This window comes from Rhinopithecus bieti, unplaced genomic scaffold (assembly GCF_001698545.2).
Source record: "Rhinopithecus bieti isolate Rb0 unplaced genomic scaffold, ASM169854v2 scaffold_63942, whole genome shotgun sequence".
In the NCBI taxonomy this organism is placed as follows: domain Eukaryota; kingdom Metazoa; phylum Chordata; class Mammalia; order Primates; family Cercopithecidae; genus Rhinopithecus; species Rhinopithecus bieti.
In genome coordinates this window covers 170,164-184,957 of record NW_016824266.1, presented here as the reverse complement: position 1 = coordinate 184,957, position 14,794 = coordinate 170,164, and the positions used below count along the sequence as shown (strand labels likewise).

At 43.4% G+C, this 14,794-nt stretch overlaps 1 protein-coding gene across 2 annotated transcripts in view; it reads left to right on the top strand.

Annotated features, from left to right (window-relative positions):
• The window catches only part of PIGL (phosphatidylinositol glycan anchor biosynthesis class L), a 136,972-nt gene that overhangs the window by 19,336 nt on the left and 102,842 nt on the right, over window positions 1-14,794 (top strand). For both annotated transcript variants that reach the window (XM_017862215.1, XM_017862216.1), the window contains exon 2: window positions 1,614-1,713. In XM_017862215.1, coding sequence (XP_017717704.1) covers window positions 1,614-1,713 — 100 coding nt within the window. The remainder of the gene's footprint in view (window positions 1-1,613; window positions 1,714-14,794) is intronic.

Sequence of the window (14,794 nt, the reverse complement as noted above, 5' to 3'; positions counted from 1 at the left end):
AAAAAAAAAAAAAAAAAAAAAAAAAAAAAAAACAAGAAAAAAGGTATGATGAGGACAATACAAAACTAAGCCTGTTTGCCAGGCGCAGTGGCTCACACTTGTAAACCCAGCACTTTGGGAGGCTGAGGCAAGTGGAGCACAAGGTCAGAAGTTCGAGACCAGTCTGGGCAACATGGTGAAAACCCATCTCAATTAAAAATACAAAAATCAGCCGGGCGTGGTGGAGGGTGCCTGTAATCCCAACTACTGAGCTGAGGCAGGAGAAGCGCTTGAACTCTGGAAGCAGAGGTTGCAGTGAGCCGAAATCACTGTATTCCAGCCGGGGCAACAGAGCAAGACTCTAAAAAAAAATAGCCATTATCCCCACTTAACTGGTGAAGAAACTGTGGCTCAAGAAAGTTAAGTAACTTGCACAAATCAGATCTGCAATTATTTATTGGAGAGTTGAATTAACAGGTGCATTAGCTGGACATTAGTTGAATTAACAGGTGCATTAGCTGAATTAACAGGTGCATTAGCTGCACAAATCAGACCTGCAATTATTTATTGGAGAGTTGAATTAACAGGTGCATTGCTCAAAATGAGTCCAACTTAGGTGATACCAAAATGTCACTGTATTATTATTTGTAAGAATACAGAAGAGTTTTATTTACCAGAACTATTTTTAGGGAATATAGTATATGTTTTGGGAAAATAAAGAATATATGTTGTTTGGGGTGCCAATGGGATAAAGATCCCCTTGGGGTATGCTGGATAGCTGGCTGTGAAATTCTTCAAAAGAGGATGCTTTCCGTGTATCTGCACATTTTCCTGTAATACTCAAGAGTAGCAGCCTCTATTTTCTTTTTCTATACCAACAAGAATGAGCTTGGAAAGCTTCATCCTTTTTTTTTTTTTTTTTTTTTTTTTGAGACGGAGTCTCCCTCTGTCGCCCGGGCTGGAGTGCAGTGGCCGGATCTCAGCTCACTGCAAGCTCCGCCTCCCGGGTTTACGCCATTCTCCTGCCTCAGCCTCCCGAGTAGCTGGGACTACAGGCGCCCGCCACCTCGCCCGGCTAGTTTTTTGTATTTTTTTTTTTAGTAGAGACGGGGTTTCACCATGTTAGCCAGGATGGTCTCGATCTCCTGACCTCGTGATCCGCCCGCCTCGGCCTCCCAAAGTGCTGGGATTACAGGCTTGAGCCACCGCGCCCGGCCCAGAAAGCTTCATCCTTAAATCAATGTTAAACAGTTATTTGAGGGCTGGCAATGAAGAGGGGGCCCCAGTTGTTCTCAGTGGTCATACATGGGTTGATCCTAAATCTGCTTAACTTCAAAGTTAGTACCCTTGGCTGTGTACCATGCTGCCTCTAGCATGTGACTGAAATGCAGTCAGAAAGATAGGTAGATAAATACAAAGATGGGAAAGAATTGTGAATGGTGGTTCTAAAGATTGTGCTACTGGTAGTCTTCTCACAGGAGTATCTTGGTGTTGTGTTTTCTTAAACTTTGTATCATAATCACACATTTTCAGGCAGCTTAAATTCTTCAAGGAACAAAAACATGGTAAGAATGAGTGAATAGATAGGTCTCCACTGTTAAAAAAATCTACCACTGTATATTTGTTATCCTCAGGAAATTACTACAATCAAGGAGAGACTCGTAAGAAAGAACTTTTGCAGAGCTGTGATGTTTTGGGGATTCCACTCTCCAGAGTGATGATTATTGACAGCAGGTAATATATCTTTTAACAATGTAGAAATTTATTGGCAATAAATATGCAGTGATATACTCAAAAGACACACAAAAAACTAATGTGAGTGGCTTAGAACATCTTGTATGAAAAGTCTAGGGCTCAGTGTTATGGTTCACCCCTATAATCCCAGCACTTTGGGATGCCGAGGTGGGCGGATCCCTTGAGGTGAGGAGTTTGAGACCAGCCTGGCCAACATGGTGAAACCCCCTCTCTACTAAAATTACAAAAATTAGCTGGGCATGGTGGCACACGCCTGTAATCCCAGCTACTCAAGAGGCTGAGGCAGGAGAATCACTTGAACCCAGGAGGCGGAGGTTGCAGTGAGCCAAGATCAAGCCGTTGTACTTCAGCCTGGGCAACAGAGTGAGACTTCATCTCAAAAAAAAAAAAAAGAAAAGTCTACATAAAATAACTTCATGGCAGCACACGGTAGCTCACGCCTGTAATCCCAGCACTTTAGGAGGCCCAGGTGGGCAGGTCACCTCAGGTCAGGAGTTTGAGACCAGCCTGGCCAACATGGTAAAACCCCACGTCTACTAAAAATACAAAAATTAGCCGGGCTTGTTGGCACACACCTGTAATCGCAGCTACTTGGGAAGCTGAGGCAGAAGAATCGCTTGAACCTGGGAGGCAGAGATTGCAGTGAGCCAAGATCACACCGTTGCACTTTAGCCTTGGCAAAAAAGGAAGACTCCATCTCAAAAAAAAAAATAATAATAATAATAATAATAATAATAATAAAACTTCACATTTGTTTTAAATGACAGTGTGATTGAAAGAAATTTTCTTTCAATCTTTCAAACAAAACTTCTGTTTGGATTTTTTTTCCTGACATGGCTACTTCTCTTTACATCTACAGCTTTAAAAGTTTTATTATAAATTTCAAAACACACAAAAGTATAAAGAACAGTATCATAAACTCGCATGTGCCCATTACCTAAACCCACTGATTAGCTAGACTTTACTATACAGTGCTTGTTTCTTCAGCTATCCCTAACTTAACATCTTTTGTGTATGCAAAGCATTTTAAAGAAAACTCCAGCCATCAGGTTTTTTACCCCTAGGTACCTAGGTCTGCATCTCTTAAGAAGATGGGACACTTTTCACCTAGCTACAGACAGCCATTATCTTTACATCTAACAATATTAACAATAACAGTAATTCTTTGGTGTCCACCAACACCCAGTCCATATCAGAATTTCTTCAGGTAGCTCAAAAATTTCCTTTTACACTTGGTTTACTCAAATCAGGATCTCGACAAGGACCACACATTATAGTTAGTTGATATACTGCATTTAATTCCCCTTTTCTCCAAATCAGTGGATTTGTTGAAGAAACTGAATTATATTGTCATACAGAATGCCCTACATTCTGGATTTATCTGTTTGTTTCCTGTATGTCTAAGTTCTTTTCTTTTCTTTCTTTCTTTTTTTTTTTTTTTTTTTTTTTTTTTTTTTTTTTTTTTTTTTTTTTTTTTTTTGAGACTGAGTCTCACTCTGTCACACCCAGGCTGGAGTGCAGTGGTGCCATCTCAGCTCACTGAAACCTCCGCCTCCTGGATTCAAGCGATTCTCCCCCCTCAGTCTCCCGAGTAGTTGGGATTGCAGGCATCCACCACCATGCCTGGCTAATTTTTTATATTTTTGGTAGAGATGGGGTTTCACCATATTGGCCAGGCTTGTCTTGAACTCCTGACCTCAGGTGATCCACCCACCTTGGCCTACCAAAGTGCTGTGATTATAGCCATGAGCTACCNTTTTCTACAATTTTTTTTTTTTTTTTTTTTTTTTTTTTTTTTTTTTTTTTTTTTGAGACTGAGTCTCACTCTGTCACACCCAGGCTGGAGTGCAGTGGTGCCATCTCAGCTCACTGAAACCTCCGCCTCCTGGATTCAAGCGATTCTCCCCCCTCAGTCTCCCGAGTAGTTGGGATTGCAGGCATCCACCACCATGCCTGGCTAATTTTTTATATTTTTGGTAGAGATGGGGTTTCACCATATTGGCCAGGCTTGTCTTGAACTCCTGACCTCAGGTGATCCACCCACCTTGGCCTACCAAAGTGCTGTGATTATAGCCATGAGCTACCACGCCTGGTCTTTTTTTTTTTTTTTTTTGCACACAACAAATCAGATTTGGGTCTAAATTTTTGGGGGGCAAGAATATTTCATAGGCTGTACTATGTACTTTGCATCTTATCAGGAGACATGTACTATCTGATAGACCTATAGTGAATCTACAATTGATCAGCAAGTTCAGATGGCAATGATTCCCTTTATTTTAAAGGGCCCCATCAACCTTTCATATGTTCTCATGCCTATTGCCTGAATCATTAATTACCTAGAAGTTGCAAAATGCTGTTTCCAATTGTCTCACGTATTCTATGTGTACTAGCTATAATTCTTTTGTAAAAACAGAATCTTCACTATTAATTAAGTTACACTACTATGTATAATAATCTGAAACAAAAAAAAACAGGATAGGTGCTTAATTTTTTCCCTTTAATTGACATTTTTCGGAATAAAGAGTTGATACGCTGTACACCTACAGTCGTGATCTATTGTTTGTTTGTTTCTTGAATGGGGAGGAAGCTTAACTTTCATTAGGAAATTACATGTTTTTATGTATTCGGTGTTTCAGGTTCAGTCATAATGTTCTTTAATACTAAATTGTCTCGTGTTTGGCCAGAGAGTCTCTTCATGTTGGCTTATAGATCCTTTTCATATGACCTCTTTGTCTTTTATGATTTCCTTCCTTTCTTTCAAGTACAGTGAGACTTTCCAGTACAATCTTGTATACTTTCCTGCTCCAATTCTGAAATCAGCCATTTGTCCAAAGAGCCTTTGTTTGTCTTAGTAGGGAATGGTATTTAGAGGCCGTAACCAGCATAGTAGGAGTGTTCATTGCTATAGTGTTATTTATTTATTTTTTTAGACGGAGTCTTGCTCTGTTGCCCAGGCTGGAGTGCAGTGGTGCGATCTTGGCTCACTGTAGCCTCTGCCTCCCAGGTTCCAGCGAGTTTCCTGTTTCAGCCTCACCATATTGGTTTCAGCCAATATGGTGAAACCCCACCTCTACTAAAAATACAAAAAATTAGCCTGAGTAGCTGGGATTACAGGTGCACGCCACCACACCCAGCTAATTTTTGTATTTTTAGTAGAGACAGGGTTTCACCATGTTGGTCAGGCTAGTCTCGAACTCCTGACCTCAGGTGATCCGCCTGCCTCAGACTCCGAAAGTGTTGGGATTATAGGCATGAGCCACCACACCTGGCTGCTATAGTGTTATTATTTCTCATTGTTACTTGACCTTTATAGTGGACAGAGCTAGGATGTGTGTTTTTTGTGTGCTTTTGGCTTTATTAGAGACAGGATCTCACTGTTACCCAGGGTGGAGTGAACTGGCGTGATCACACTTCACTGTAGCCTTGAACTCCTGGGTTCAGGCAATCCTCCTGTATCAGCCTCCCGAGTAACTGGGACTATAGGCACTTACCACCACACCTGGCTAATTTTTTTTTTTTTTTTTTTTTTTTTTTTGAGATGGAGTCTTGCTCTGTTGCCCAGGCTGGAGTGCAGTGGTGCGATCTCAGCTCACTGCAACCTCCACCACCTGAGCTAAAGTGATTCTCCTGCCTCAGCCTCCCAAGTAGCTGGGATTATAGGCACACTCCACTGTGTCTGGCTAATTTTTGTATCTTTAGTAGAGAAGGGGTTTTGCCATGTTGGCCAGGCTGGCTTTGAACTCTTGACCTCAAGTGATTCACCCTCCTCAGCCTCCCAAAGTGCTGGGATTACAGGCGCGAGCCACCATGCCTGGCCTATTTTTTTTTTAAGGAAAAAAAAATTGGAAATATATACAGATGATTACAATTCAAAGTTAATATTTCAGGGGTTTTGTTTAACATCATGGATATTTACAATGGAATCACTAGTTGGGTGAAGTGGCTCCAAGCACTTTGGGAGGCTGAGGTGGACAGATTGCTTGAGCCTAGGAGTTTGACACCAGCCTGGGCAATGTGGTGAAACCCTGTCTCTATTAAAAATACAAAAAATTAGCCGGGCGTGGTGGCATGCCCGAAATCCCAGCTACTTGGGTGACTGAAGTGAGAGGATCACCTTAACCCATAAGGTGGAGGCTGCAGTGAGCCAAGATCGTGCTCACTGAACTCCAGCCTGGATAACAGAGTGAGATCCTGTCTCAAAAGCAAAAAAAAAAAAAAAAATTGAATCTCTTTTCTGTCACACTGAAATTCCTTTCCAAGAACATGAACATAATTACTTATTTTCTTCTTTAATCTTTGCAAGAATTTCAGGGCCGGGTGCAGTGGCTGACGCCTGTAATCCCAGCACTTTGGGAGACCAAGGTGGGTGGATCACGAGGTCAGGAGTTCGAGACCAACCTGGCCAACATGGTGAAACTCCGTCTTTACTAAAAATACAAAAATTAGCTAGGCATGGAGGCACGTGCCTATAATCCCAGCTACTCGGGAGGCTGAGGCAGGAGAATCGCTTGAACCCAGGAGGCAGAGGTTGCAGTGAGCTGAGATCGTGCCATTGCACTCCAGCCTGGGCGACAGGACGAGACTCCATCTCAAAAAAAGAAAAAAAAAAATAATTTCATAAAACATGAAAGAAGGGGCTGGTATTATAGTATTATGTATACTCAGAACAGTAAATACTCAAAACTAATACTAAATACATTATGACTTGATTATGATGCTTGCAATTTACTTTAAGATAATTCAGAAAAAAATAAATACCTATATAGATTAACCCCAAATGACAAAATATTAACCTTAGTGAAAGGTACCAGAGCGTTTTTTTTTTTGTTGTTGTTTTTTTTTTTTTTGAGACAGGGTCTTGATCTGTCACCTAGGCTGCAGTGCAGTGGTGTGATCTCAGCTCACTGCAACCTCCACCTCCCGTGCTCAAGCCATTCTCCTGCCTCAGCCTCTCGAGTAACTGGGATTACAGGCTCCCACCACTGCGCCCAGCTAATTTTTGTATTTTTAGTAAGACAGGGTTGCCAGGCGCCGTGGCTTACACCTGTAATACTGGCACTTTGGGAGGCCGAGGTGGGCAGATCACAAGGTCAGGAGTTCTAGACCATCCTGACCAACATGGTGAAACCCCGTCTCTACTAAAAATAAAAAAATTAGCTAGGCGTGGTGGTATGTGCCTGTAATCCCAGCTACTCATGAGGCTGAGGCAGGAGAACTGCTTGAACCCAGGAGGTGGAGGCTGCAGTGAGCCGAGATCACGCCACTGCACTCCAGCCTGGTATGACAGAGTGAGACTCCATCTTAAAAAAAAAAAAAAAGTTGGGGTTTTGCCATGTTGGCCAGGTTGGTCTTGAACTCCTGACCTCAGATGATCCATCCGCCTTGGCCTCCCAAAGTGCTGGGATTACAGGCCTGAGCCACCTTGCCTGACCTGAAAATTTAGCTAGGTGTGGTGGCACGCACCCTGTAGTCCCGGATACTCAGGAGGCTGAGGTAGGAGGATTGCTTGAGGCCAGGAGTTCAAAGCCGGCCTAGGCAACATAGCAAAACCCTGTCTCTAAAAATTAAAATGAAAAATAAATATGAATTTTGGGCCAGGCGGGGTGGCTCACACCTGTAATCCCAGCACTTTGGGAGGCCAAGGCAGGCGGATCAGGAGGTCAAGAGTTCAAGACCAGCCTGGCCAATATGGTGAAACCCCATCTCTACTAAAGATACAAAAAATTAGCCAGACGTGGTGGCATACGCCTATAATCCCAGCTACTAAGGAGGCTAAGGCGGGAGAATCACTTGAACCTAGGAGACGGAGGTTGCAGTGAGCTGAGATCGCACCACTGTACTCCAACCTGGGTGACAGAGTGAGACTCCATCTCAAAAAAAAAAAAAAAAGAAAAGAAAAGGCAGTAAAGTTTAGGTGAGCTGAGCTGTGAACAAATTAGCTTTGGCAGAACATATATCTCTTTCTGTTGAACCTTCATGATACCATACAGAAATGTAAACTGTGAATCGTGGAGACAGATGATGAGTTTTGTGCTTCAGAATGATTACTCTAATGAAAGTATGGATTGAAGAGATCAAGATTGTAGGTGGGTTAGTCTACTGTTTTTGTCCCAGTGGAAGGAGAATATCTCAAATTAGAGTAGCAGCAACTGAGATGGAGATGATGGGATGAATTCAACTCTTTTGTTTTTTTTAGAGACAAGCTGTCACGCTGAGACCCAAGCTGTTAGGCAGTGGTGCAATCTTAGCTTACTGCAGCCTTGAACTCCTGAGTAGCTGGGATTACAGGTGTCGGCCACCATGCCTGGCTTTTTTTTTTTTTTTTTTTTTGAGACGGAGTCTCGCTCTGTCGCCCAGGCTGGAGTGCAGTGGCCGGATCTCAGCTCACTGCAAGCTCCGCCTCCCGGGTTCCCACCATTCTCCTGCCTCAGCCTCCCGAGTAGCTGGGACTACAGGCGCCGCCACCTCGCCCGGCTAGTTTTTTTTTTTTTTTTTTGTATTATTTTTAGTAGAGACGGAATTTCACTGTGTTAGCCAGGATGGTCTCGATCTCCTGACCTCGTGATCCACCCGTCTCGGCCTCCCAAAGTGCTGGGATTACAGGCTTGAGCCACCGCGCCCGGCCAACCTGGCTTATTTTTTAACTTTTCGTCGAGATGGGTTCTCCCTGAGTTACGCAGTAATATGGTTTTGATCTGTGTCCCCACCAAATCTCATGTGGAATTGTAATCCTAATATTGGAGGTGGGGCCTTAGATCAGTCGGAGGTGATTGGATCATGGAGGCCGATTTCTCATGAATAGTTTGGCACTATCCTCCTTGGCACTGTCCTTGTCAGTGTGTTCTGGCAAGATCTGCTTGTTTAAAAGTATATAGTACTTCCTCCCTCTCTCTCTTGCTCCTCCCTCTGCCATGTAGGATGCTTGCTCCCCCTTTGCCTTCTGCCATATTGGAAGCTTCCTGAGGCCTCCTCAAAATCGAAAACTGCTATTCTTCCTTTATAGGCTGCAGAACCATGAGCCAATTAAACCTCTTTTCCTTGTAAATTACCAAGTCTCAGGTATTTATAGCAATGTGAGAATGGACTAATGAACCCAGGCTGGTCTGGAACTCCGCAAGCAATCCTCCCACCTCAACCCCTCAAAGTGCTGAGATTATGGATGTGAGCCACCATGCCCAGCCCCAACCTCAAGGTTTGTTTTGTTTCGTTTTATTTGAGACAGAGTTTTGCTGTGTCACCCAGGATGAATGCAGTAACACAATCACGGCTCACTGCAGCCTAACTCCGCGGTTCAAGGGATCCTTCCACCTCAGCCTCCTGAGTAACTGGGACCACAGGCATGCACCACCATGCCAGCTACCTTTTTTTTTTTTTTTTTGGTAGAGATGGGGTCTTGCTAGCTTGCCCAAGCAGGTCTTGAACTCCTGGACTCAAGCAGTCTCCCACTTTGGCCTCCCAAAATGCTGGGATTATAGGCATGAGCCACCACAGCTGACCTCTAATCTTATTTAAAAGGTAGAAATAGGCTGGGTGCGGTGGCTCACGCCTCTAATCTCAGCACTTTGGGAGGCCGAGAGGGGGCAGATCACCTGAGGTCAGGAATTCGAGACCAGCCTGACCAACATGGAGAAACCCGGTCTCTACTAAAAATACAAAATTAGCCGGGTATGGTGGCGCATCCCTGTAATCCCAGCTACTTGGGAGGCTGAGGCAGGAGAATGGCTTGAACTCAGAAGGCAGAGGTTGCGGTGAGCTGAAATCACGCCATTGCACTACTCCAGCCTGGGCAATAAGAATGAAACTCCCTCTCAAAAAAAAAAAAAAGAAAGAAATGGCAGGAATTCAAGGAACAGAAGAAATTTGGGATAATGGAAACCCACCTAGATATCTAGGTGGATAAAGATTAGCGAGGGTAGTTTGCAAAGGAGGAGAATTGGGTATGAAGAGATAATAAATTAGGCATCTTTAGCATATGGGAGGATGAAAGTCTTTGGGGTGGGCTAGTGCAGTGGCTCATGCCTGTAATCCCAGCACTTTGGGAGGCCAAGGCGGGTGGATCACCTGAGGTTGGGAGTTTGAGACCAGCCTGACCAATATGGAGAAACCCCATCTCTACTAAAAATACAAAATTAGCCAGATATGGTGGTGCATGCTTATAATCCCAGCTACTCGGGAGGCTGAGGCAGGAGAATCACTTGAACCTGGGAGGAGGAGGTTGTGGTGAGCTGAGATCGCACCGTTGTACTCTAGCCTGGGCAACAAGAGTAAAACTCCATCTCCAAAAAAAAAAAAAAGAAACTATTCGGGATGAATGAAATTGCCCGTGGATTAACTGGAGTGATAAGAATTGGGGATCAGTCAGAGGAAAATAAAACCACAAACTATAATGAGGAGAACTGGAAGAATTGAGATGTAAGGTGGGAATACTTGAGAAAATTATAAAGAAAATGAGAATTATCTGCTCAGTGTTAAACAAAATTAGCATCAAATGGTATAAGAAATTTGGTACCCTGCTTTTTTTCACTAGAGAGTATTTTTAGCATTTTCCTATGTCATTAAATAATCGTTAAAAGTCTTTAATGATTGTAAAGATTTAATAGTAAAGATGTGCCATAACATTTAACATGTTCCTACTATTGAATATTTAAATCTCTCTAATATTTAAGCACTTATAATTTTTTTTAGCAAATCTTTGAAGTTCTGACTCTTTCCATAAATGAATTTCTAGATATTGAATTACTGGGTCAGAGTATAGGACTTTTTCTTTGGGGTTTTTTTTTGTTAGTTAGTTTTTGGAGACAAAGTCTCTGCCATCAGGCTAAAGTGCAATGACATGATCGTGTCTTACTGCAAGCTCTAACTTCTGGGCTCAAGCAATCTTCCCACCTCAGCCTCCTAAGTAGCTAGGACTACAGGTGTGCACCACCATGCCCCGCTAATTTTAAAAATTATTTTAGAGACAGAGTCTTGCCATGTCACCTAGGCTGGTCTCCAACCCTTGGGCTCAAGTGATCTGCTTCAGCTTCCCAAAGTGTTGATATTACAGCATGAGCCACCATTCCCAGTCTATATAGGACTTTTTGTAGTTTTCTTCATCTAGGTACTAAACAATTCTGCTAAAGTTATTTTGATTCTTTTTTATTGTTATTGTTGTGAATAAGATTTTTTGGCTAAGAATTTACTGCTAGTATGTAGCTTTATTGATTTTTTTAACATATTTATTTTATATTCATCACTTTGAAACTTCTGTAAAAAACCTACCGTTTTAACTTGATTCCCTAAAGTTTTGTAGGTAAATCATCTGCAAATAATGCTAATACAATCTTTCATTTTTTTCCACATATGTCTCTTATTTCTGATCCTTTTTTTTTTTTTTTGAGACAGAGTTTTGCTCTGCCACACAGGCTGGAGTGCAGTGGCACGATCTCAGCTCGTTGCAACCTCTGCCTCCTGGGTTCAAGTGATTCTTCTGTCTCAGCCTCCTGAGTAGCTGAAATTACAGGCGTACGCCACCATGCCCAGCTAATTTTTTGTTTTTTCAGTAGAGATAAGGTTTCACCATGTTGGTCAGGCTAGTCTTGAACTCCTGACCACAAATGATCTGCCTCCCAAAGTGCTGGGATTATAGGCGTGAGCCACTGTGCTTGGCCCTGATCCATTTCTTATTGCTTTGAGTGGATTTCCTTAATCTATGTTAAACAAAATAGGGAAAGCAGGCAACTTTATCTGTATTTATGATTTGATTGACAACATATCTAGTGTTTAACCATTAACTGTGTTGTTACTAGTGTTTGTTTGTTTGTTTGTTTGTTTGTTTTTTATGAGACAGAGTCTTGCTCTGTCGCCCAGGCTGGAATGCAGTGGTGCAATCTTGGCTCACGTCAACCTCCACCTCTTGGGTTCAAGCGATTCTCCTGCCTCAGCCTCCCAAGTAGCTAGGATCACAGGCGTGTGCCACCACACCCAGGTAATTTTTATATTTTTAGTAGAGACAGGGTTTCACCATGTTGGCCGGGCTGGTCTCGAAGCTGACCTTAGGGGATCCTTCTGCCTCGGCCTCCAAAAGTGCTGGGATTACAGGCAAGAGCCACCATGCCCAGCCTGATTATTCTTTATAATATTAGGCATTGGTGCGAATTGATGTTCATTGTATTCAATTTGGGGAGGGGATCCTGTTCATTTCAGTATGCTACAAAGAGAAGAAGAAAAAGTGTAGATTTATTCTTGATCTTACTTGCTTCAGGGTAAACTACTGGGGTCACCACGGGAGACTTTCCTCTGTTTATGCCAGTGAATTTATAGAGCCAGACTGCCCAGAATGAGACCCAAGTTTAATCAAGTTTTTAATTGCGTAACCTAGGCAAGTTACTGAATTCTGTTCCTAAATTTCTTCCTCCGTAAACCTCTAAAGATACATGGTTTTGAGTCAATTTGTGAAAGGAATCATGGGTTCCTTTGTTTTCAAAGATGATATCCCGCCCTCTTACTCTGTGAATGTTGTGATTTGTTTTTTCACGTTAATATTGTAACTGCCCAAGGGGTTCACCTTGCCCACTGCCTAAACAGAGCCAATTTATCAAGACCAGGAATTGTCATGGTGAAAGAGTAATTCACACAGAGCTGCGGGAGACCAGAGTTTTATTGTTACTCAAATCTGTCTCCCTGAGCATTCAGGCAGCAGAGTTTTTGAGGATAACTTGGTGAGTGGGGCGAAGCCAGTGAGCTGATTGGTCAGAGATGAAATCATGGGGAGTCAAAGCTCTCTTCTTGGGCTAAGTCAGTTCCTGGGTGGGGGGTCACAAGATCAGATGAGCCAGTTTATTGATCTGGGTGATCCATCAAATGCAGGGTCTGCAAAATATCTCAAGCACTTAGCAGTTTAGGGTGGGTCAGATTCTTGTATCCTCTAGCTGCATGACTCCTAAACCATAATTTCTAATCTTGGACCTAATTCATTAGTCCTACAAAGGCAATCTAGTCCCCAGGCAAGAAGGAGGTCTGCTTTGGGAAAGGCTGTTACTGTATTTGTTTAAACTATGATCTATAAACTAAGTTTCACCCAAAGTTAGTTCATCCTATGCCCAGGAATGAACAAGGATAGCTTGGAGGTTAGAAGCAAGATGGAGTTGGTTAAGTTAGCTCTCTTTCACTGTCTCAGTCAAAATTTTGCAAAGGCAATTTCAACATTAATAATAATGCATTTTTTCTTAGGCACTCCATTTGCACAGTGTCCTGCCTGTGCAGTGTCTGCTTTGGCCCAGTAATGCAATTTTTTTCAGGGCCACATCTGTTTTGGAGATCTTGGTTATTAAGATCTTTACTCTGATAGAAAGCAATATGCATTCAGTACACTCCTCAACTTGGGATGGGGTTACATTTGGATAAACACCTACTAAGTTGAAGGTATAGAGTGGGGAGTTTTTGGTTTTTGTTTTTTACGTTTGAGACAGGGTCTCACTCTGTCACCCAGGCTAGAATACAGTGGCAGGATCATGGCTTACTGCAGCCTCCACCTCCTGGGCTCAAGTGACCCTCCTGCCTTAGCCTCCCAAGTAGCTGGGACTACAGGCACATGTCACCACATCCAGCTAATTTTTTTGGTAATTATTTTAGAGACAGGGTTTCGCCACATTGCATAGGCTGGTTTTGAGCTCCTGAGCTCAAGCAACCCACCCACCTCAGTCTTCCAAAGTGCTGGGATTACAGGTGTGAGCCATCACACCTATACTGGAGTGTGTTTTTTGTTGTTCTTGTTGTGTTTTTGAGACGGAGTTTCGCTTTTGTTGCCCAGGCTGGAGTGTAATGGTGCAATCTTGGCTCACTGCAACCTCCACCTCCCGGGTACAAGCAATTCTCCTACCTCCCAAGAAGCTGGGATTACAGGCACCCACCACCACGCCCAGCTAATTTTTGTATTTTTAGTAGAGACAAGGTTTCACCACGTTGGCCAGGATGGTCTCAATCTCTTGACCTCGTGATCCGCCCACCTCGGCCTCCCAAGAAGCTGGGATTACAGACGCCCACCACTACACCCAGCTAAATTTTTGTATTTTTAGTAGAGATGGGGTTTTGCCATGTTGGCGAGGCTGGTCTCAAACTGCTGACCTCAAATGATCCACCCGCCTCGACCTTCCAAAGTGCTGGGATTACAAGCATGAGCCACTGCACCCGGCCTAGAGTGTGTTTTTTACTTACGATATTTTCAATTTAGGATGGGTTTATTGGGATGTAGCCGGATTGTAAGCCAGGGAGTACATATACATATGTTTTTTGTTGTTGTTTGTTTTTTTATTTTTGAGACGGAGTCTTGCTCTGTCACCAAGCTGGAGTGCAGTGGCTAATTTTTTGTATTTGTAGTAGAGATGGGGTTTCACCATGTTGGCCAGGATGATCTCAATCTCTTGACCTCATGATCCACCCACCTCAGCCTCCCAAAGTGCTGGGATTACAGGTGCGAGCCACTATGCTTGGCCCAGCCACTGCGCCCGGCCATGGCCCCTGTATTTTTTATAGCATCACATGAAGACCATGTAGCTTCAGCATCACTCTCCCACTCGTGAAATGCTATAGTAGAGGGATAGTAAGCCTGTTAAAAGTAAGTACTTCAGGCCATGTGCGGTGGCTCACACCTGTAATCCCAGCACTTTGGGAAGCTGAGGGGTGGATCACGCGGTCAAGAGATTGAGACCATCCTGGCCAACATGGTGAAACCCCACCTCTACTAAAAATACAAAAATTAGCTGGGCGTGGTTGTGCATGCCTGTAGTCCCAGCTACTTGGGAGGCTGATGCAGGAGAATCAATTGAACCCGGGAGGCGGAGGTTGCAGTGAGCTGAGATCATGCCACTACACTCCAGCCTGGCAACAGAGTGAGATTCCGTCTCAAAAAAAATAAAAAGTAGGCCGGGCGCGGTGGCTCAAGCCTGTAATCCAAGTACTTTGGGAGGGCCGAGAGGCGGGATCACGAGGTCAGAGATCGAGACCCATCCTGGTACACTGTGAAAACCCCCGTCTCTACTAAAAATAACAAATAAAACTAGGCCGGGCGAGGTGGGCGGCG